The sequence below is a fragment of the Myxine glutinosa genome, chromosome 11 (assembly GCF_964187855.1).
Source record: "Myxine glutinosa chromosome 11, kmMyxGlut1.1, whole genome shotgun sequence".
Classification (NCBI taxonomy): domain Eukaryota; kingdom Metazoa; phylum Chordata; class Myxini; order Myxiniformes; family Myxinidae; genus Myxine; species Myxine glutinosa.
In genome coordinates, this window is record NC_136271.1 from 117,694,419 (window position 1) to 117,716,744 (window position 22,326).

The 22,326-nt window shown below is 42.3% G+C and overlaps 1 protein-coding gene across 1 annotated transcript in view; it reads left to right on the forward strand.

Annotated features, from left to right (window-relative positions):
* The window catches only part of UNC79 (unc-79 subunit of NALCN channel complex), a 228,455-nt gene that overhangs the window by 124,425 nt on the left and 81,704 nt on the right, over window positions 1-22,326 (forward strand). The window contains 10 exon segments of the mRNA XM_078787070.1: window positions 2,008-2,165; window positions 4,902-5,083; window positions 5,844-6,045; window positions 7,243-7,422; window positions 9,436-9,725; window positions 9,945-10,127; window positions 10,245-10,410; window positions 11,755-11,898; window positions 13,722-14,663; window positions 17,377-17,508. Of these exon segments, the coding sequence (XP_078643196.1) occupies window positions 2,008-2,165; window positions 4,902-5,083; window positions 5,844-6,045; window positions 7,243-7,422; window positions 9,436-9,725; window positions 9,945-10,127; window positions 10,245-10,410; window positions 11,755-11,898; window positions 13,722-14,663; window positions 17,377-17,508 (2,579 nt within the window).

Sequence of the window (22,326 nt, forward strand, 5' to 3'; positions counted from 1 at the left end):
CTCGGTCTCCAACCATCTGTAATTTTTTTCCCATGAATTTTCCCAATTTTGGTGTTCCCATGAAAATTCCACCACATCCCCTTCTACTTGTATATTTTGTTTGGCATCAATTGTTTATTCTGCTCTCTATGTTTTTCTTCTTCTCATTCTCCAAGTTTTTTTTTTTTTTTGTGTATACAGAATCGAGGCTCGTGTAAGAGCTAACACATTGAACATGAAAACATGCACCGACACATAAAACATGCAATGAAGGGAGCGGGAGACAAGAGGGGGAGAGAGAGGGAAGTACACAAGCACAACAACAGAAGAGAACAGGGACGTCGGTAGATCTGTGGGAGGGAGAGGGCTGGGGGAGGAGGGAGGGCTACACGGTATAAAACAAATAAACACTTCTAGAAATTTCAGGAAAGAAGTTGGGGACTGAAAGAGGTGGATTTGAATTTTTATATTTCCTGTCCACTGTGAGCTTGGCCAAGCAGCCCTGCAAGTTTTTCTCTTATGTCGCACTATGCGCAGCTTCCCCTTTCTTAAGTGGCTTGAGTTATTAGAACTGGGCCCAGGCTTCGTGGATCACTGCCCAGGTGTTCACGGATCCAAAGCTGTTTGCTGCCTCGGGCCTTCGTTAAATCCACCGGTCAGGCTCTGCCCGAGGTTCACTGCCCGAGGCTTCCACGGATCCCAGCACATATGTTTCTCATTGCTACACAACATTGTCATGATACTTCCCTTAAATCTTCGGCATCTCATCAGTGATTAGTGAATTTGAGGCAGGGCAAGAACCAAGGTTTGTACAGATTAGAAAATTGCAGATAAAATAGCACAACAATATGTGTTCTCATTTTGAAACATTTGTCCATTTTGACTCAGTCTGTATGTTTTATAGCCTCTTCCATTCAGAATAGTTTGGTACATTTTTAATGCATTAGGAAGTTCTCCTGGTTGTTGAAATGGAGTTTGGTATGTATCAGTTTATGTCTGGCATTTCCTGGGAGAACATATCATTGCATGGTGAGCGGGTGCAGCTGAATGGTAGGAAAGCGTAGATGGTGGATCCAGACTCAGCTTGGGTCCAGACTCAGCCTTGAACTTCTCACCGGAACCATTGCATGATGAAATTATGCTTGGGGTCCATCGCCTGCCTGCTTCATGACAAACATCTGTTTCTTTTCATATAATCATACGCATGTCCTTCACACCACCCTTTTCTCCACCAAACATATCACTCCAATCCCAGTAAACCAGGTAACATGTAACCCAGTGTTACCTGCCGCATGCTCGAGTTGTCGGAGACCAAACTGACACAGCTCACTGGCTTTGCTAGTGTGGAGGGTGACTGGTACACCTTGCAAGGGCTAAAAACAACACCTGGCAAAGGGAGGATGAGCTCCCGTAGGGAGCCAAGGCCATCCAGTAAGGTGATGGTGTTTCCTAAAAAAACACCCATCCGTTTTGGACCGGTTCAAGTCAAACCAAAGACTTTAAAAATGGTACGTGCTGCTTCCTTACTTGAAAAGGATAGAGCATGGACAATCCCCATCAGTTGGCATCCATGGGGAGGAGGGAATTCCTCTTGAGGAAATGCCCCACTGAGTACGGTGAGAAAAGCGGCACCATTGTTATGACGTCGCTGGTACCCAGAGTATCCCAGGGAGTGATGTTAGTGACAGCTCTAATGTATAACCATTACCTCTTTGTAACTACCCCCAACATCAATGTTAATTCGCCTTGAATGAGAAATCAGATAAACTTCTCCAATAAACATATGAACCTAATTCTAGTGTTGCTTATCAAATGACAAGGACAAAAGCAGTCAAGGTAACTCCCCCAAAAATATGTAATTTTGATCACATGGTGGCCATGCCATCTCTTGTAACCAGTTTGTAACTGATGTGACTTCTCTGAGTCACACAACGTTTTATCAATTAGCATTCAACCTATTTGTCAATGTAAAACAAGCAAAGCCTGTCTTCATAGGGTGGTAAGGAGACCGTGATGTGTGCCTGACAGTTTATGGGAGGCTTTGCGCAGTGATTACTCTCAGCTACCTTCTGTGGCAACAGCTCTACTGCAGCATGCCCTGACCCTTCCTCAAGGGGCCGACATATTCTGGGCAATTATTGATAACACGTTCAACAGCAAGGACTGGAAAGTTCGATTTGAAGCAGGTCAGATGATTTCTTTTATTCATACTTGCCCATCAAATTTTTGAAACTTGAGATGTTTTGACAGATTATTCACAAGTGTATTTTGAAAATACCCATAATTAGATCATAATGATGTGCAAAGGCCCATTCCTGTGATGGGGGGGAGGGCGGAGACGACTTACGATCTTCACCTATGCACGTTCCCCAGTGCAAGTGGTTTACAGACCCCTGCTGCAGACAGAGGGGATTATTAGTCATGGCACAAAATACATTTGCCCCACTATCCCACCCTCTCCACAGGTTACTCCTGAAGGAAACTAGTGTTTCTAGTATTTTAAACCAGCAAAGGTAGTGGGAATATGTTGGAATATGCTCAATGCCCTCTTCAGCACATGTGTGATCTCATTTGCATTACCTCCCACTGATTGTCTGTTCCATAATGTCAAATGGGGAAAAAAATTCTGAATTTTTACAAAGTGATGAAAATTGAAAAGCTAAATTGTCTTGAGTCAATAGGTATTCACCCCTTTGCTATGGACACTCCAAATTGAGCTCAGGTGCATCCAATTTCCTGTGATCATCCTTGAGATGTCTCTCCATCTTCATTGGAGTCCACCTGTGGCTAATTCTATTGATTGAACATGATTTAGAAAGAAACACACCTTTCCATATAAGGTCCCACAACCGACAGTGCATGTCAGAGCAGAAACTCCACCATGAAGTCCAAGGAACTGTCCGTAGAACTCCAGGATATAATTGTAAGGAGGCAGAGATCTGGGGAAGGGTATAAGACAATTTATAGAGTGTTGAAAGTTCTCAAGAGCAAAGTGAGCTCCATCATTAGGAAATGGAAAGAATATGGAACTACCCAGACTCTTCCTGGAACTGGCCGTCCAACCAAACTGAGCAACCGGGCAAGAAGGACCTTTGTCAGGAAGGTGACCAAGGACCTAATGATCACTCCTACAGAACTACAGTGTTCCTTGGCTGAGATGGAAGAACCTGCTGGAAGGACAACAGTCTCTGCAGCACTTCACAAATCTAGGCTTTATGGGAGAGTGGCCAGACGGAAGCCACTCCTGAGAAAAAGGTACATGACTGCATACCTGGAGTTTGCAAAAAGGCATGTGAAAGACTCAGAGAGTGTGAGGCTAAATATTATGTGGTCTGATGAGATGAATATTTAACACTTTGGCCTGAATGAAAAGCGCTACATCTGGTGCAAACTGAGCACAGCTCATCACCCATCTAACACCATCCCTACAGTGAAGAATGGTGGTGGCAGCATCATGCTATGGGGATGCTTTTCAGTGGCAGGGACTTGGAGACTTGTAAGGATGAAGGGAACAATGAATGAAGTCAAATACAGGCAAATCTTTGAGGAGAACATTCTTCAGAGTGCAAAAGACCTTAGACTGCTGCAAAGATTTATGTTCCAACAGGACAATGAACCCAAGCATACAACCAAGGCAACACTGGTTTGGCTTCAGAACAGGAATGGGAAGGTCCTTGTGGGAAGGTCCTTGAGTGGCCCAGCCAAAGGCCAGACTTGAATCTCATTGAGAATCTGTGGAAAAACTTGAAGATTGCTGTTCACCGACGCTTCCCATCCAACTTGACAGAGCTTAAGCAAATCTGCAAAGAAGAATGGGAGAAACTCCCCAAATCCAGATGTGCAAAAGTGATAGACATACCCAAGAAGAATCAAAGCTGTAATCACTGCCCAAGACACTTCTTCAAAGTATTGTATTAGTGTTATTATAATATATATTTTAAGTATTATTTCATTTTGACATTATGGGATATTACGTGTGGATCAGTGACAATAAAATCTCAATTTAGACCATTTTAAATTCAGGCTGTAACACAACAAAATGTGAAACAGGTCAACAGGTGTGAAAACTTTCTGAAGGTATTGTTTTGGCAGATAAGTCTATACTTTTTCACCCAGAAGTCCTGGGATGTTTCAATGTTTATCAACTATCAATGTTTATCAACTAAGATTCTTCACTGCCGTGGTAAATCAGGTGCAGTCAATGTTTCAACCTGAGTCCTTCATTAATGCAAAATATAGATTTTAATGCCTGTGGAGATCTCCCTTATACTTTGTCTTGCTCCGTCGAAGGGGAAATGTTTGAAACGTCAGTCGCACATCGTTTGCCACGAAGGAGAATGTACACTTCTGAATTTCTAGTTGATAAACTCCATTGTTTATCTTGTCCTCCAATGCAGACCAACACAGACCTTCTCAGTGATTTGTATTCCCTTATCTATTTCTGAATGACTCGTCTTTATTGAGTAATGTGATCAACATCATGACCGCATTGCTTGTTAGGGCCTTTTATGGGCAATAACCATGATGGGGATGCTTTGAGGCTTTTGGCAATTCCAAACATTCCTTTTCAACTCAGAAAATCCCTGTAGGAACTTTCAAGAGATTGGAAATCAGTATTTTAACTTTTCATCAAATCATTAGGATCTTTTTGCTTTTTCTTTTCTTTTGAGAGAACTGTACCTTCTTAAGGTCTTACGACTACATGTTACAGTATTAATTATTCTGATATTTTCCATGCACTACACTCTTGAAAATTGCAATATCGTTCACATAAATCTGTACCGCAACTTCCAAAGTTCCATTCTTTCTTTTTTCATGTGCGACTGTGATAGTGTTTTGCACTACTTATTCATTCAACACAACATGGGTACATTCCTTCGCCATTCACCTTGTGCATTGTTGTATCACCACCATTTGAGCAGTGGAGAAGGTGGTGGTCCTTTGCCGCTTCTTGGATGTTACCGCCACTGCCAAGAGCCACACGCTGAAGTACTCACTCTCGCATGCCCTGTGCTGCTACCTGGCCGCCATTGAGGATCCAAGCCCAGCTGTCAATACTCGAGCACGACTACTCCTCGACACCATTAAACACTCCTCGTTGCGGGTGGGCTGATTTCTATGCATATCTGAAGCAACATTTGCATATTATTGAATGAACTAAAATTAAGGAAAATAAAATGCATGAATTTCGATCAATAAATTACATTTGTGATATCAGCAATATATTGAAACTATATGCAGTGGCATATATAGAGCTGCCAGGAGTGTCTCCACTATTGGAGTGGTGTGATCAAATTTACTGGCTTGCAGTATGAGCCTGTCCGCCATATTCTAATGAGTTGTGGTCATGAGATCATGAACCATGCTCGCAACAGAGAGCCGGTTTTGCCGAATTAGTTTATATCCCTAGTATTACAATCCTGGATGGGTCGCCATTCCGACACAGGAAGTCAGGGCAGGAATTTGGAATTTTGCCATGGCGCCGGCGATTTTTTTTCTTCCTCAGCATCGTTTTTTAAAAAGAAGAGTCGTAACCTTTGAGGTTATATTTGTTTAATACCATGCAAATGGTATTGAGCTAAATGCAATAACTATAACTAAACTAACCATGCAATAACTAAAACTCCTGTTGGTTATTTGTCTGCTCTTGTTGTTGTTGGTTGTGGTTTGAGTTGTTGGTTATGGTATTTTACAAGCACTTTGTTCCAGAAATGACATCGGGAATTGGAACAGGGTTAGTGATGTAAATGACCCTTGGATTATGAGGGCTAAGTTTGTACTCATGAAATACATCCTTTCTTGACTGTAAATGTTATATTTCCTGACTCGTAGAAAGAGCGATAGATGTATGATGCTGTGTACAGGTCCTGTGCACTTGCTTGGACTTCCAATTTGACATGGTGGTTAAAGACCGTCCCACCATTTTGACCAAGTTGCTGATTCTGCACAACCTTCGGCCTGATGTACAAGCCCTCAGCTGGGAGTTCTTTGTCAATCGCTTTGACACGCTCTCTCTCGAGGCTCAATTGCATCTTGATTGCAACAAAGAATTTCCATTCCCCACAAGTATGTGCTGTTATATAGTAGTGCCAAGATTTGTACAAGTATGTGCCAAGAGATTGCATTGTGCAAAGGACACCGATTATTTGATAATAGCAATTGGCCATGCTAGTTTGATAGGGTGTGGGATGCTGAATAGGCCATCCTGCCAGCTCAATCCCAGTTATACTCAGCTTACTGAGCTTAGGAAACACTATGCTGTAACATTATTCGTGTCACTCTCAATATTACTGACAATGCAACATATCAATGTCTGCATTAAATGTTCCAAACCAATCAACTTTGTGCACCTTTTTGGCTTTTCTGGCTTTCAGCACTTTTTCAGCATTTGCTTTTGGATTTTTACCATTTAAGTGTGTGCAATGGCTTGAGCAATTCTTCCAACATAAGGATGCCAGCACCCTTTATAAACAACAATCATTACATGTGTCTCTATCAATACATTATTGATACTAGCAATGGTACCCACCCTACGGGTGGGGCTTCAATTGGGAGGCCCAAATGAAAAGGCAAAATATCAGAAATTGAAGGCTTTTTTCTTTTAAACGATTTATATAAACATCTGTTAAATCATATCACACGCAAATCATCAAAATTTAAACAGTATTTGTAGAATTTCAATAAAAGCCACATCGCTGTTCATATCGGTAAATATTATTCCATCGTGTTTGGAAAAACTGTAAAATTGGAAAATTTCCAAAAATGGAAAAATTTGAAAATTGGGAGAACAATATAGCCTATTTTACTTCAGGGGGTCCCAGGATTACCCACCCAAAATTTCGTTGCGATCGGTTCAGCCGTTTTTGCGGTACCTGGGAACAGACGGACAGACAGACAGACGGACAGACATTTGGTGAATTATAGTAAGATAATGTCAAATTTGACCCTTTTGACCTTGAAAATTACCTTAAATGTCAAATTCAGAGATGCCATCCTCCAACATCATATTCAGCATACCCGTGTCTTGTTGATCTAGCATGGAAACCCTCTATTAACATGAAAAGGTGTCCTCACTTTTTCTAGAGCGCTTTTTGAATGTTGGCAGGTCTACTGTTAAAAAAATCGTGTCCAATGCTTTTTATTTTCTAAAATAACAACGAAAAGCTACAAGAAAGAGGGAAGCAACAGGTGGTAAATGTGTGGAAGCTGTTATGAATGTTTTCTTTGATATTCCCATCAGTGATTTCCTCCCGTGCCTGGCAGCAATAACCACGGTTCGCACCAATGTTATCCACCTGAGTGACGCTGCCTTGTGGAAGATCAAGCGAGCTCGTTTCGCCCGTAACCGGCAGAAGAGTGTACGCTCGCTGCGAGACAGTGTAAAGAGGCATTCTAACTCCAAAAGGACTTCCTCTCTCCCAGACTCCACCAGCAGCAAACTCAGTTGAGTCGTTTAAGCGAGCTTAATTTTACCTTGATACTATAACATGGCCTTCAAAATCATTGCATCAAAATGCAAAACCAGACTGATTTCATATGGATGTTGGCAATTTCTGTGTTGACAACTTTTTTCAAAAGTTCCTGAGTGAAAAGCATGGTTAAGGAGGACGATGAGGCACGATATATACATGTGAGAGGGGGGTTAAAAAGTAGACAGATGCAGACAAATTTGACTTGGAGAGGGAGATATCCAAAGTTTGTGGGTGGAGGGATATTCGTGTTGAAGCATGGCTGACATTCGCGTTTAAGATCTAAGAGCTGGAAGAAGACGAAACAAATTTAACCAAAACCCCACAGTTCCCCCAGCTTGCTTAAAATGAGCAGGAAGTGGGCCATGAATGCACTCAAGATCATGTTCTCCCCTTGTTTTTACCCCGCATGCGTAGCGCGAAGCGGGATTAAACAATTGGTTATCTTTGTTTGTCCATCCACAGACATTGGTCTATGATCGAGGAATGACTTAATTTCAATTGAATTTTATATTATGAACACTGTAGAACATCAATCAGAACATCAATCGGAACATGAACCTGCAGTTTAGCAGTACTTTGGCTCTGAAATTAGAAAACTGTATGGATTCTCATCCCGAGCACGCATGCGCACAGAGAAGTAAGGTAATTGTTTAGTAAGGTAATTCAGTCAGTCAGAAAAGATTGAAAATAATTTCAAACAGGAAACTTACTGTTTTTAAGGATGTGATAAAGGACACAAACAACAGGCATGAATAACAAATGTAACGTGTTAAATAAGGGGGTGTAAAAGACTTTGTGGGTGGAGGAGCATTCGGGTTTTTTATTTGCTGTCTGCACTACTATCGTTTACCACCGCCGATGGCGGTTTATTTACTTTAAAACTTTTATTTTATTTCAATTATTGAATTCTATGTTTGAACACTGTAGAACACAATTTACTAGGTTTGCACTTCGAAAAACCTTCAGTTTAGCAGTACTTTGGCAAAACTTCACGCTGTCTCAACCAATCAAATTTGCCACATGCTCTGAGGGCAGGAAAACGTCGAGATTTGGGCAACAATGGCGGCTCTTGCTTGGAAATATAGATTGTGCTCGGAAATGCAAAGCAGGAGTTCAAAAGTCCCTTCCCATCTCCATTTTCTCATGTCTGTGCAGGGTAGGGCATGTTCAATGACCTCTCTAGTCTTTTCTATGAAATTGAGACTGGTGGAAGAGTGGGGTCACAGGGGAAAGGCAATGCACCCACATTGGGGTAACGAGCAGGGAGTAATGCACAGGAAAATAGGAAACACCGAAACAGACCCGAATGAGGTCCACAATAACACAGAGACCACACAAGGACACACAAACCCACCACAAATGATTATAATCACACACCCAAAGGTGTACACAACAAGATGCGCAAATGCATTACATTAGGGCAACAACTTAACAATGATCAAAACTGTTAAACAAGACGAGGCCGCTGCAGGTATCCTAAGTTTTCGAAGTCAGCCTCTCAGAGCAGCCATGATGGAGTCTGGCCATGTAGGAACCTTTCCGGGAAAGTCATTTAATAGGATTCTCATGGAATCCATTCTCAATTAATATAGGACTCACCAGTCTCACTCGTCATAATTTGTGACAAATAGTTTTCATCTTATGTCAGAAATGTCTTACTAGTTAATGGGGACGAGACGAGTATGGGACCAAACCTCCACAGAATTGGTACAAGAATTCCATAAGCAATAAAATTCAACACTCGATATTTTCCCTGAAAAATCTTTGACAATTCTGCATTTATCTGATGGAATTTTTTTTTTTTACATATTTCGTGACGTCATTTTTTGGTGTCGAGGAATTGTTTTTCATCCTTGCCCGTTTGACTTCGTCAACCTGTCTCCAATATAAAACAGGTTGTTACACTTTTTTATTCGGTTTTCATTTTAAAAAAAGTGCCAGTAAGGGCCACCATTTCCTTTGTCTTCATCCTCATAATTTGAAGGACTGCAGACTTCAGGCGAGGCCGACGCAGCTGGAAAGGAGTCTGCACCAGAAGATGGTCGAATCGATCAGCAGACTGTCTACCTTCTCATCTCAACACTCATGAGGTTCATGATTAAGGAGAATGCTGGTGGGGATGGAGAGTTGTCTAGTGTGAAGGCCTTTAGTACGGTAAAGCGGCACCTCCATGTGCTGCTGGGTTTTGACCAGCAAGAAGGTTGCTTCATGGTGGCACCGAACAAGCTGCGCACGTCCACCTGCTTCCATGCCTTCATCTCTGGCATCAGTCAGGTTCGTAGCTGTGCACATACTTTTATCCATGTCACCAGCAAACTTGCTTTGGTGAAATTATATTTTGGATATTTATGTTTATAGTGAGCAATAATGGAAGTGGTAGCCACAGAACTACCCCAACGCATCACTTAACATATCCTGAGAGAACAGGGAGTAGAGACAAAATTTACAACCCTAACGACACCAAATTCATTGAAATGGATGTTTCTGTTGCAGGTGCTAGATTACAACATATTCCTGGGGAAACAGTTCCTGAACATGATTCTGCAGGTGCTGAAGTACTCTGCTTGTCCGCAGCTGCGTCACTACTTCCAGCAACCGCCTCGCTGCTCCCTGTGGTCACTGCGGCCTCACATCAGGCAGCTTTGGCTCAAGGTCCTCCTTGTTATCTTGTACAAGGTGCATTCAAACTCCTCCGACTCAAAATTTGGCGTGTACCTGTAGAAGCAGATATGCTCGTTATGTCACTGCGAGTCAATGAGCACTGATCAATTAACTGCTTTTTTTGTCTATCAGTACCCATACATGGAGGGTGATACCTGCAAGTTGGTTATGCATTTGATACACATCACTATAAATACGCTCGATGCTCAGTACCACAGCTGCAAATCGCACCCTACCGCTGGGCCTGTATGCAGTGACAACAGCTTCACGAGCAAGTATAGTGAGAAGGAGAAAAATGGTAAGATTCTCACAAAACGTGATACACCATCAAGTTTGGAATTTAATTAACTTCAAAAATTTTTGATCTTAATATCATTATGGCGTAAAAAGTAAATGCATGTTTTTTTTGTTTTTTTACCGATCTGCACTCATTTTCGTTACCGCAGGGTCGTTGCTAATGATAGCAATCTACATTATTTTGGGATACTTTTATGACCCAGAAAATTATTTATGTGAGTTAATTGTGCAATGATGCCTGCACAAAAATACGGTGGGGCTGGAAGGATAACCCAAGAGATATGCACATGGTTTTAAACCGTCTAGCCTAGATTTGAACCTTGGCCCAGCTATAAACGGCCACTCAGGTGTTTTTCAGGCAGGGCGAGACATCATTGTATCTGCCGCCCCTCGGATGGATGTTAAACTGGGTGTCCCATCTGCTGTGATTTATTTGTGGATGTTGATTATCCAATATTGTCCTTCATGAAGGGTATGCAAGCTATCACAGACACACTGACTAACTTCTAAATTGCTGCCATGACGACTGCTGGGAATGCAAAGGCAAACCACCTAGTGTAATCCTTGCCGTGGCGAGGCTTTTACAGCACTGAATCTGCCAGCATCGGAACACCAGAAAAATGGAGGCAATAATGTACAACTACCTTTATTAGATCCTCTGATGACCGACACATCTTGTATGAAACATGTTTTAATATTTCAAAACTTTGCTACAAATTTAATGTTGGCACATTACAGTTTTTTAAAGTACTGGAAGGAGAAATGTTTGACAGGAAGGTGAGAATTCATTTGCTATGTGCACTTCATCATAAACGGTCTAATTAAATCTTAAGAAGAACCTTTCGCCTAACAAAACCTTTCCATGTCCCGCAATTGTCTCGAGATGTACAGCGGTGAGAAAAAGTTTATGAGCCCTTTAGAATTTTCTGTATTTCTGCATAAATTTGACCTAAAATGTGATCAGATCTTCATTCAAATCCTGATAAAATAGATAAAGAGCACCTAATTAAACAAATACCATTCAGGGCAAGACTAATGAGATCGGTACCTAGATGCATTGGAGATACAAGTTTACAGGGATGTTGGCATGACTAGTTGGTAGCTTACATGTAGATGGGTGATTGTATCTGGTGTGGGTGTAGCACGGGCATGATGGGCCAAATGGCCTCCTCCTGCACAAAAGTTCCTTGTTATCCTTCCTGTTATGTAATGCTGTTCACAAGTATTATCCGAGAGCTTTGCTTTGAGATAGGAATGCAAACACAGACATGTTGGACCAAGTGGTAAGTTTCCTTTCACAATTGTATTTATTGTATTTGCTGATAATACCATCTTTTACATTTAGATGAAGACAGTGTGTTTGATGAATCTGAAGTTCAGGATTCACCAGCATGTTCCAGAGATACACAAACATTCCTCTCCAGACTCAAAAGGATGGGAATGGGCAAAAACACCAAGTACCAGCAAATGTGTGCATTTCCTCAAAGAAGTAAGTCAACATAAACTTTTCATGGCCCATGGATATATTTTATTACCCTTTGTTTTTCTTTATATATCTTTGATGTTACTCTTTCCCAAGTGACAATTTTACACAAGCTAAAGTCAAAATGATAATTGAAGGCACAAATCTTTTACTTTTCAAATGTTATCAAATTGAAAAAGCATGTAAATGTAGAAAAGGAAGTAAAATTCTCATGTAAAAACAGAACATTGTCTTCTTGGAAATGGGTTTTCTACCAGGTACTTGCCATAGAGTATGATGGGATGGGATGGGAAAAAATGGCCACCACATCAAATGTGTACAAAATGATATGCTTAAAAACAACTGTAGAATGAAGTCATAAGCCTTTACAAAGCATAGCTTTTATTCTCGAACGTTTTCATAACTGATTAGAACAGGTACTCTGTAGAGCACATACCTCTGCCGAGGTGAACAGTTTACGTTTTGTATCCACTGATAGGTCAGATCTGTATCCGACAGGAACCAAAATCTTAATGGCTTGATCTTGTCACTTACCTCACTCATCCACTAAGTTTTGTCACAAGTCATTCACAACTTTTTGAAATATCATGTGCCAACAAATGTATGCATTTCATCATATCGTTTTTGGCCCTATCTTTCAATGGTGAAGAATCACTTTAGAAATTAAAAAAATTGTCTTATCCGGATTTGCATCGTCACCGAAATCGAATCAATTCGTCCTTGTCACACACCCAAACTGTCCATCAGGTTTCGTCCAAATCCGTCCATAACGTTTTGAGATATTGTCCTATATATCAGTTTTAGCCCCACCATTCAATGGTGAAGAAGCACTTCAAAAATTATCCGATCCACATCCGGATCTTCACCAAAATCTAATAATTTTGGCCTTGTCACATAACTAACCTCTCCACCAAATTTCGGAGGAATCCGTCCACAAATTTTTGAGATATCCTGTTCACAAACAGACAAACAGACAGTTGATGGGGGGGTTGGGATCGGGGGGGGGGGTTCCCCCATGTAAATTCCCCTTTAAATAATTTACTGGATGATGATGACATCATTGTCATTGGGATAGAATCTTCAAAAAACAATCAAACAAGTTAGGGAGAAATGACTTTCTTTTTTTTTTTAATTCCTGACGTGACTATATTGCGACTGCAATTTATCATGTTAGTAGAGACAACTTAATTTTGATGCTGAATTTTCGTTTACGGTACTCCTTGCCTCCTAGCCATTCTGTCTGTGTTCATAACATGTAGATAGTCCATATATATATATATATACTAGCAGAGGTACCCGGCTTTGCACGGGAGTGGGAGGAGGAGGGGAGGGGGAAGAGGAGGGGAGGGGAACGCTAATTTTAAAACCCGAAATTTTTTAAATGTTTATGTCTCCGTGACATTCCTGGGACCATCCCGAGTCGAACAGTACTTTCCGCTCGCAAATCCGTCCACGGGTTCTCGAGATCTTAGAGATTGTAGACCCGAAGTTTTTTTAATTTTAAGGTGTGCTGTAGTCAGAAGCGCTAGAAGCGCTGCGCTCCCTCCCTTCGAATCCCTCTCTCTTCTGCTAGTGCTAATAATACGCTAATTTTAAAACCCGAAATTTTTTAAATGTTTATGTCTCCGTGACATTCCTGGGACCATCCCGAGTCGAACAGTACTTTCCGCTCGCAAATCCGTCCACGGGTTCTCGAGATCTTAGAGATCATAGATAGAGGCCAACTCTACTTTATATATATAGATACATATATATATATATATATATATATATGTTAGTGTGGAGCAGATAACAACTCTGTACTAATTTAGCGATTGTCTTCATTACAGCCTCCGATATGGAACTTTCTCAATACAAAGACAAAGTGAGCACCTCAGATATTTTGAGGGCACCATGCAGCCCATCTCCACAAACACAGGAGGAACTGCTATCTGTTTCCATCTCGGTGCCATCCATCGTATCCACAAGCCATCGGACAGCAAGGCCTAAGAACCGTTTGTCAGAGCATCAAGGTGCATTTTGGGAGACTACGGCTGCAACAGTACCGGAGTGTCATCGTCGTTCATTCTCGGCCAGCCCGATGGTGGATAGATGCCCACCAAAACAACAGTCATCTCCGGAAAGCCAAGCTCCTAGCACGTTGGACAAAGATGTGGTGGGAAACAGGTTGAGGGATGGTGGACAAGTTGAGACCTCTGTTTGCATCAAGCGTGGCTTCCTGGACATCCCGGAATTGAAGCTAGAGGTGATTGAGGTATCTGAACGAACAACAGATGATGAAAAAGAAAATTCTGTATCAATACCCATGGACAAACCAACTAATAACAACATTGCACGAGAAAACTTTTTGTTCGTGACAATGACTCAGTTTGTAGACAGTAGTGAAGAAGGGAGCAAGTCGAGCCACGATAAAGACGTTGAGAATATGGATAGTAACAGCTGCACAGCTGTACCACAGGTCAATGTTGAGGACTGTTCTGGAGAGATTTTTGCTGGACCTTCTAAGAGCCGCTTGCCACAAAGCCATAGTGAGCATTACTCATTTAAACAGGAACAGACGAGTGCGATGACCATGGACACCCTAGGACAGCCTCATGCGGAACCTTCACTCAAACATCCTCTCAATGAAGAAAACTTTCCAAAATTGGTTTATTCTCAAGGTTCTTCATCAGATGACTCAACCTCTCAGAGGGAGAAAGAAGTGACAAAAACAGGTCAAGAAGCAAAATGTGACGAGATTAAGGAGGGAATAAAACTGAATGAGGAAGCAGGTGAGTTTACCTGCATTAGATATATCATAATTTAAAACACCTTAATCATATACTTGAGGTAATTTCACAATCTATGATTGAAGCAAATTATAGCTGTTCATTGCATACAATACTATGAACTTTTAATATTTGGAGCAGTTTCATATTTGTTCCTGAGGAGAATTCTGCTTATACATGCAATATGTTACAATATAAGTCTTGAAACTCTACGACTTGCAGGATGGCCTAGAGGTGCACATACTCGCCTCCAACTTGTCTAGCCTGGGTTTGAATCTCGACCCAGCTGTAAACGGTCATCCTAGTGTTTCACATACATGGTGATTCATCAATGATGTATCTCCGCATCAATGATATAGCTCCGCACTGTCCCTCAGATGGACATTAAACGAGTGTCCCATCTGGTGGGCAGTAAAGATCACCAGTTTGCTTCTTAAAGAGTTGAACCTGAATCCTATCCAGGTTCCTCTTGATGACTCCATCTTTGCTCTTTGCTTATTCGGGTTCCTTCTGATGACTCCAATGTAGTATTTGGTTTTCCATTTCATTTCAATGGAAAGCATCTTTTGAAGTACATATTATGTGCCTCACACATGATACCAATTTTTTTTAAATCATCGACATCTTTAATGTAATTTTTGATAAATTATACTCTCGTAGCCAATGTGTGGCTCTCAACAGAACCCTTTCATCTCCTCTGCCTGCCAAAGCTGGAGTAACAAGGCAGTATGTTGGACCCAGTCCTATACCTGATCTTCATCAACGATCTTTCTGACTCTGGAAAATCCTCTTATCTATTTGCTGATGATCCACCCTCTGCCATGACATCCCTCATCCTTCAGATAGGCAGGCTGCAGTCTCTTCCATCTCTTCTGACCTTGAAAAAATCGCAAAATGGTCAAACAATTGGAATATGTCTTTCAATCCTGACAAATCTCACATTCTCACTATCTGTCTGAAATGACAGTCTGGCAAACTCTCGTATCGAATTTCTTTATAATCCTCTTGAGGAAGTTCAGTCAGTCAAACAAGTTCAGTGATGCATTGATGGAAAGCATACACAATGCCATTTTCAAGTCGCTCATTGTACTGCTTGTAAATTACATTTTCAATGTGTGCTCCTCCTCTATTCAAACAGGCTGTGATCCTGACTGCAATTCTCCACAATTCATCTGCAAGTGGCTGGAGTGGTAGTATGACGATAGTCCTCCAATTGCTGCTTCAGGACAGCCAGAGTTTGAGGTTTTTTGGTGTAAATTTGACCTTTGGCAGCACCCCACAAAAAAAAAAAAAAATCCAATGGATTCAAATCCGGCCTGAGGGCACCCTCTCATGCACTATGCCCAGGCTGATGACACGATTTCCAAACAGCTGGTGGAGCAACTCAATGGTTTCAATGGTAGTGTGCAGGGGGCACCATCCTGCATGAACCATGCAAGTCTGAGTTGGTTTAGAGACAGTAGTTGAGTAGTTGAGTGAGATCAGATCTGCAATGAGCATGGAGAAAAGAAAGAAAACCAGAGAATTATCTGAGGAGGTCAGACACAACATTGAAGCCAAGCATGGACAATCTCAAGGCTACAAGTCCATCTCCAAAGACCTTGATGTTCCTGTGTCCTCCGTACGAAATGTTATCAGGTAGTTTAAGGCCCATGGCACTGTAGCCAACCTCCCTGGACTGGCAAGAGAAAACTTGATCGAAGATTGCAGCGAAGGATTGTTCGAATGGTGGAGAAAGCACCTCGATCAACTGCCAAACAGATTCAAGGTGACCTTCAGACACAAGGTACGGCAGTTTCAACTTGCACCATCCGTCGCCAACTCAATGAAAGGGGGTTCTATGGTAGGAGACCCAGGAGGACCCCACTGCTAAGAAAGCCTGACTGGAGTTTGCCAAAACACAACTGAACAAGCCAAAATCCTTCTGGGAGAATGTCCTGTGGACAGATGAGACCAAATTAGAGCTTTTTTGTAAAGCACATCATCTCTATGTTTACAGAAAACAAAATGAAGCCTTCAAAGAAAAGAACACGTTCATTACAGTCAAATATTGAGGAGGTTCAGTGATGTTTTGGGGTTGCTGTGCTGCCTCTGGCACTGGGTGCCTTGAATGTGTGGATGGCATCATTAAATCAGGAGATTACCGTGGCATTTTTGGAGCGCAATGTTCAACCCAATGTCAGAAAGCTGAGTCTCCGTCGAAGGTCATGGGTCTTGCAGCAGGACAATTCCCCAAACATACTTCAAAAAGCACTCAGGAATGGTTCAAGACAAAAGGCTGGACTGTCCTGAAGTGGCCAGCAATGAGTCCAGATCTAAATCCCATTGAACACCTGTGATGGGAGGGAAAGATGAAACAGATCGGTCAGCTTCAAAATTCTCAATTTCCAAAAGCTAGTATGAAATACTGTATCTGTAAACTACAATGTCACCTTACTCTGTGATATACTTAATAATGTGCAGCTCTGTATAACTGGAGTTTGCAGTGGAACGCCCATCCTGTGCCGTGAAACTATAGCTTCAAAATCAATTTGTTTTTTTTTCTGTTTGTTTTTTGATGCATATCTTCATTATTTATGAAATCTTTTGAAATGAAACAAAAATTTGATCTGCATCAACTTTTATTTTAAACATTGAGTGAACATTTTGCTGTGCGATTACTTGTAGATTATTCATTTTGGTTTTTCTTTACTTCTGTGTGAATCATTTATTGCAGGCCAATTAAAAAGCAGCTTCCCTTTGTTGGATCTCCCATGTGAGAGTGCATCCGTTCCCAATTTTGAGATTCCCACTGTAAATGATGAAAGCCAGGAGGCCACGGTGGAAAGACCTCGCCTGGGGAGCACCTGTATGTTATCTTCCTGTGCCTTTTAACATATATATTTTATAACATTCGCAAAGCAGATATTATTATCAAATGATGATGAAAATAGTCTGATGAATTACAGGAAGGGATTGGTGCCTCTGAGTAAAGTTCTTGCACAAATAAGCATTTATTAAATATATTCAGTGAGATTGCACTGTATCATAGAGCACACACTCAAAAAAACTTCCTTTTTGGCTGTCTTCTACATTCAGCAAGGTGTAAACTATCTCACAATACATTTTGGTGTACTTGTACACCCGCTCCCTAAGGGAGCGGCAGGAAGGGTCATGTTATTATTCCCCTGTGGCGTATATAGATTGCATTAGATCTACGCTCGGGTCTGTTAGGATGCGATAAGCATATAATGCCTCAAGGACATCGAGTTTCCTCACTTTCAGTTTAGTGCTAAACAGCAGTAGCGACTGTTTAAAAAGGTAGTCATATATGTCTGTGGTTCATAATGTTTATTTTACTTTTGGTAGGGGAGCCTCGCGACGATAAGGTATTTATAAACGTTCAAATGGCATTTGTCCAAAGAGAAAAAAAACCTTGGGAAGAGGAGAATTAAGTTGCTACAACCTCCATTGTGTGACCCTTATTCCTCCTGTCAAGTTTGGTTGAGATTGGATAAGTAACGACTGAATGTATCGTGGTCAGGCAGACAGACACCAAATGTAATTAGGCTTTTCAGCTTTGTCTTCATCGACCCTCTCTGAAGAATCAACTTCAGGTCATTCGTCTAGCTTAACGCTTCCGATTAACGGGCTGCATACTTTACAATGCACATCCTGACTGCAAAGCCTGGTGTTGGCCTAAGGTGTTGGCCTTGAGATCTTAGGGTCCTGAAGTTTAGCCCCTGCTATGCCGTTGAATGAATACCAGGTGGGTTGATCTCAGCCTGTCATCCTTCCAAGGTCGCAATAATGAGTACCAGCTGACTGGTAAAGGGGGGCATTGCATTAGCGGCACAGCCACGCCCCCATAAAGTGATGCAGCAAAGCAGCCATGAGCTGCATATGAACCGCGATTTTGTTTTTGTCACTAATCTACACAAATGTCAATGGGTGTGTCTCATAATGTCAAAGTGTCATAATGTCAAAGTGTTAATGACAAAATCCCCATAATGTCAAAGTGGAATTTTTTTTTTTTTACAAGATTATTAAAAATGAAATACAGAAATATCTAATTTACACAAGTATTCAAACCCATGAGTCAGTACTTCATAGAAGCGCCTTTGGCATCGATTATTACAGCTTTGAGTCTTCTTGGGTATGTCTGTATCAGCTTTATACATCTGGATTTGGGGAGTTTCTCCCATTCTTCCTTGCATATCTGCTCAAGTTCTGTCAAGATGGATGGGGAGCATTGGTGAACAGCATTGTTCAAGTCTTTCCACAGATTCTCAATGGGATTCAAGTCTGGGCTTTGGCTCGGCTACTCAAGGACTTTCATGTTCTTGTTCTGCAGCCATTTAAGTGTTGCTTTGGCTGTATGCTTGAGGTCATTGTCCTGCTGGAACGTAAATCTCCACCGCAGTCTCAGGTCTTTTTCACTCTGTAGCAGATTCTCCTGATTGATTTGCCTGTATTTGCCTCCATCCATTGTCCCCTCCATCCTTATAAGTCTCCCAGTCTCTGCCACTGAAAAGCATCCCCACAACATGATGCTGCCACCACCATGCTTCATGGTAGGAATGGTGTTAGATGGGCGATAAGCTGAGATTGGATGCATCTGAGCTCAATTTGGAGTGTCATAGCAAAGAGGTTGAATACTTATTGACTCAAGACATTTCAGCTTTTCATTTTTAATTATTTTGTAAAAAAAAATCTAAAATGAATAAATTCCACTTTGACATTATGGGTTATGATGTGTAGATCAATGACAAAAAATCTCAATTTAATCCATTTCAAATTCAGGCTGCAACAAAAGAAATTGTGAAAAGGTTAAGGGTTGTTAATACTTTCTGAAGGTACTGCATTTATAAAAACCTCCACTCACCTTAGGACACCCGTTGGGATCCCAAAAGGTTCTACAGAAGGTTTGGCATGACCAGCTAGCCCCAAAGCTGAGGGTGTAGTTCGGCGACAGACAATCCGATAGCTGTTTCATAATATAGATGTGTGCATGTATATATATATATATATATATATATATATATATATATATATATATATATATATATATATATATATATATATATATATATATATATATATATAATCGGGAGATTGAATAAGACGCGGACGTAGCTTCAGGGCTTCGATCTTTAATTCGACAAGCTTTCGACCAACAAAGGTCTTCTTCTGAGTCGGCCCCAAGTTCAACGAAAGTTGTAACAACGGAAGCAACGGAACTTGGGGCCGACTCAGAAGAAGACCTTTGTTGGTCGAAAGCTTGTCGAATTAAAGATCGAAGCCCTGAAGCTACGTCCGCGTCTTATTCAATCTCCCGATTATTTATTCAATGCAAATGAGACGCCCTGCTCGTACTGTGGAGTTTCTACTATTTCTCACAGTTATATATATTGTTGCGGATATGGCATTTGGCCTCCATATCCGCTTGTAAATATTCCCCTATTTCCCCAATACTCCCCAACTATCCCCAATCCCCCATTCCCTAGTCCCATTGCCTGTAAATAACACTCTGTAGAACCGACCTTCCCCTTTTTCCCCCATTAAATGTCGTGCCCAGGTCCACCGCATCTCACGTAGACAACTTTCGGACATCTTGCTAGTTATTCTTAGTCTATGTCAGTTAAGGACTCGTTTCCATTAATTCTGACTCTTCGTTGCACCAGAATGTGATTGTATGGCACCAGTAGTGAGTTTAGGACCTCCCCATACCTCCTCCCATCTTCCTCATGAAACAACAACAACAACAACTACAACAACGGCGTGCGGGGAGTGTGCGTCCTCACACCGGCTTGGTTAGCCGCCATTGACCATGCGCTCCGACGGGGTTACCACGAAGGGGCTCACTGTCAGCTCCTCGTCAAGGGCGGAGCCCGGTAACCCCCCCGCACCCAATGAGAAGGGCGGACTGATTCCATCTGGGGCGGAGCTAACTAGCCGAGGGCGTGTCACTCCCCGCCGGATATACGCAGCCTACCGGACGTGACGTCAGATGCGCCTCAGCCACGAAGAAGAACCAGTCGCGACCTCCAGCGCTGAGAGACCTCCCCGCATCTCTGGACCGGACCGGGTCGATTCTGCCTTGAGCCAAGAGTGCACCTTGAGCCATCGACTACCCGCCTTTCCTTGCCATCAATCCCCGTGTGAGTCAGTCTTGTCCCGTTTATCTGTCGTCTGTCGGGGCTAAGATAAGACCGTGTTTAAGTGCCCACCTTTCTATGCTGTCTCTCTTGTCTTTGTAATCTAACCTTCCGCAATATTATAACCTCCTCCGGAGGTCTTGAGAACCGTACCCCTTGTGTCGTTGCCTTAATCCCAGCCGTTGTGTCCTTTTCCTTCATTGATTTAGCATAGCGCGATTCGGCCAACGTTCGAGTGTAATCGGGTAACTTGTGCGAACACGGCGGCCATTCCGCTCGGCCCATCATAACATCTAAGTCGTGTCCGTAACAATTGGTGTCGAGGAGTGGAATTCGGACCTGGGACTAAATTTGTTAGGCCCAAATTTTGGAACACCAATTGTACCACTAGGGTAACAATTGGTGTTGGGAGGTAGAATTCGATCCGGAGCGCGTTTCCCGCGCTCGAAATTATAACGGCGAAATTTGATTTTGTTTTACGAAAATAAAAACCCGAATTTTGAAAGTCGCGCTATGGCGGATCAAGACAGCTGGGTTCCGGTAGAGGAGAGTGAGGCAGGGTCGATCCAGGACCAAATTGAGGGACATGAGGGACAGGAGGAGAGCGAAGCAGTGAGGGCGGCAGGGTCGCAAAATAGCGTTGTCGCGCACGAGGTGGCCACGGCGTCCACGCCCGCGACCGTAGTAGCGCCACCGGTGGATTTGAACTTGTTTTTAATACAAATGAAGGCCCTTATGGCCCAGAATAGTGAGCAAATGAGGGCTGATAGTAAGCGATTGGGTGAGCGATTGGAGGGCCAAATAGGGGTAATAAGGGACGAAGCGAGGGCTCAGAGTGAGCAATTGGGGGTAATGGGAAACCAAATGGGGGTACTGAGGGACGAAGCGAGGGGTACCGGTGAGGGGTTAGACAATAATTTTAAGGGATTAGACAAGAAATTTGGGAAGTTGGACAATAATTTTGAGGAGTTAGACAAGAAAATTGGGAAGTTAGACAATAATTTTGAGGGGTTAGACAACGGGATAAAAGAGGTGAGAAATGGGTTAATGGGGGTAGAAAACAGAATGGCCGCTCAAGAGAATCAAATGGAAGGGATGCAAAAGGGGTTAGAGGGGTTAGAAAACAGGATGGAAGGCAAATTGAGGGACATGAGGGACCAAGCGGAAAGGGAAGTTAACCAAATGGGGCAGCAGATAGAGGGGGTCAGAATGGGGGTAGAAACCAAACTGGATGCTCACAGGGAGGAAATGGAGCAGATGAGGGTGGCATCTGGGCAGGAGATGCAAGTGATGGGAGAGGAGATCAGAAGAGGTGTGAGTGAGGAGGTCGGAGGAGTGCGCGAGGAGGTGAGGCACTGTAAGGAGCGCATGGAGAAGGAGGTGAGAAAGGGGACTGTAAAATTGCAAGGGGGTATAGAGGAGTTGACGCTGGGAGTAGAACAACTGACAGTGGGACAAAAGGAGTTGGGGGACCAGGTAAAGAAGAACACAGCGGTAATAGAGGGTTTAAAATCGACACAGAAGGAGAT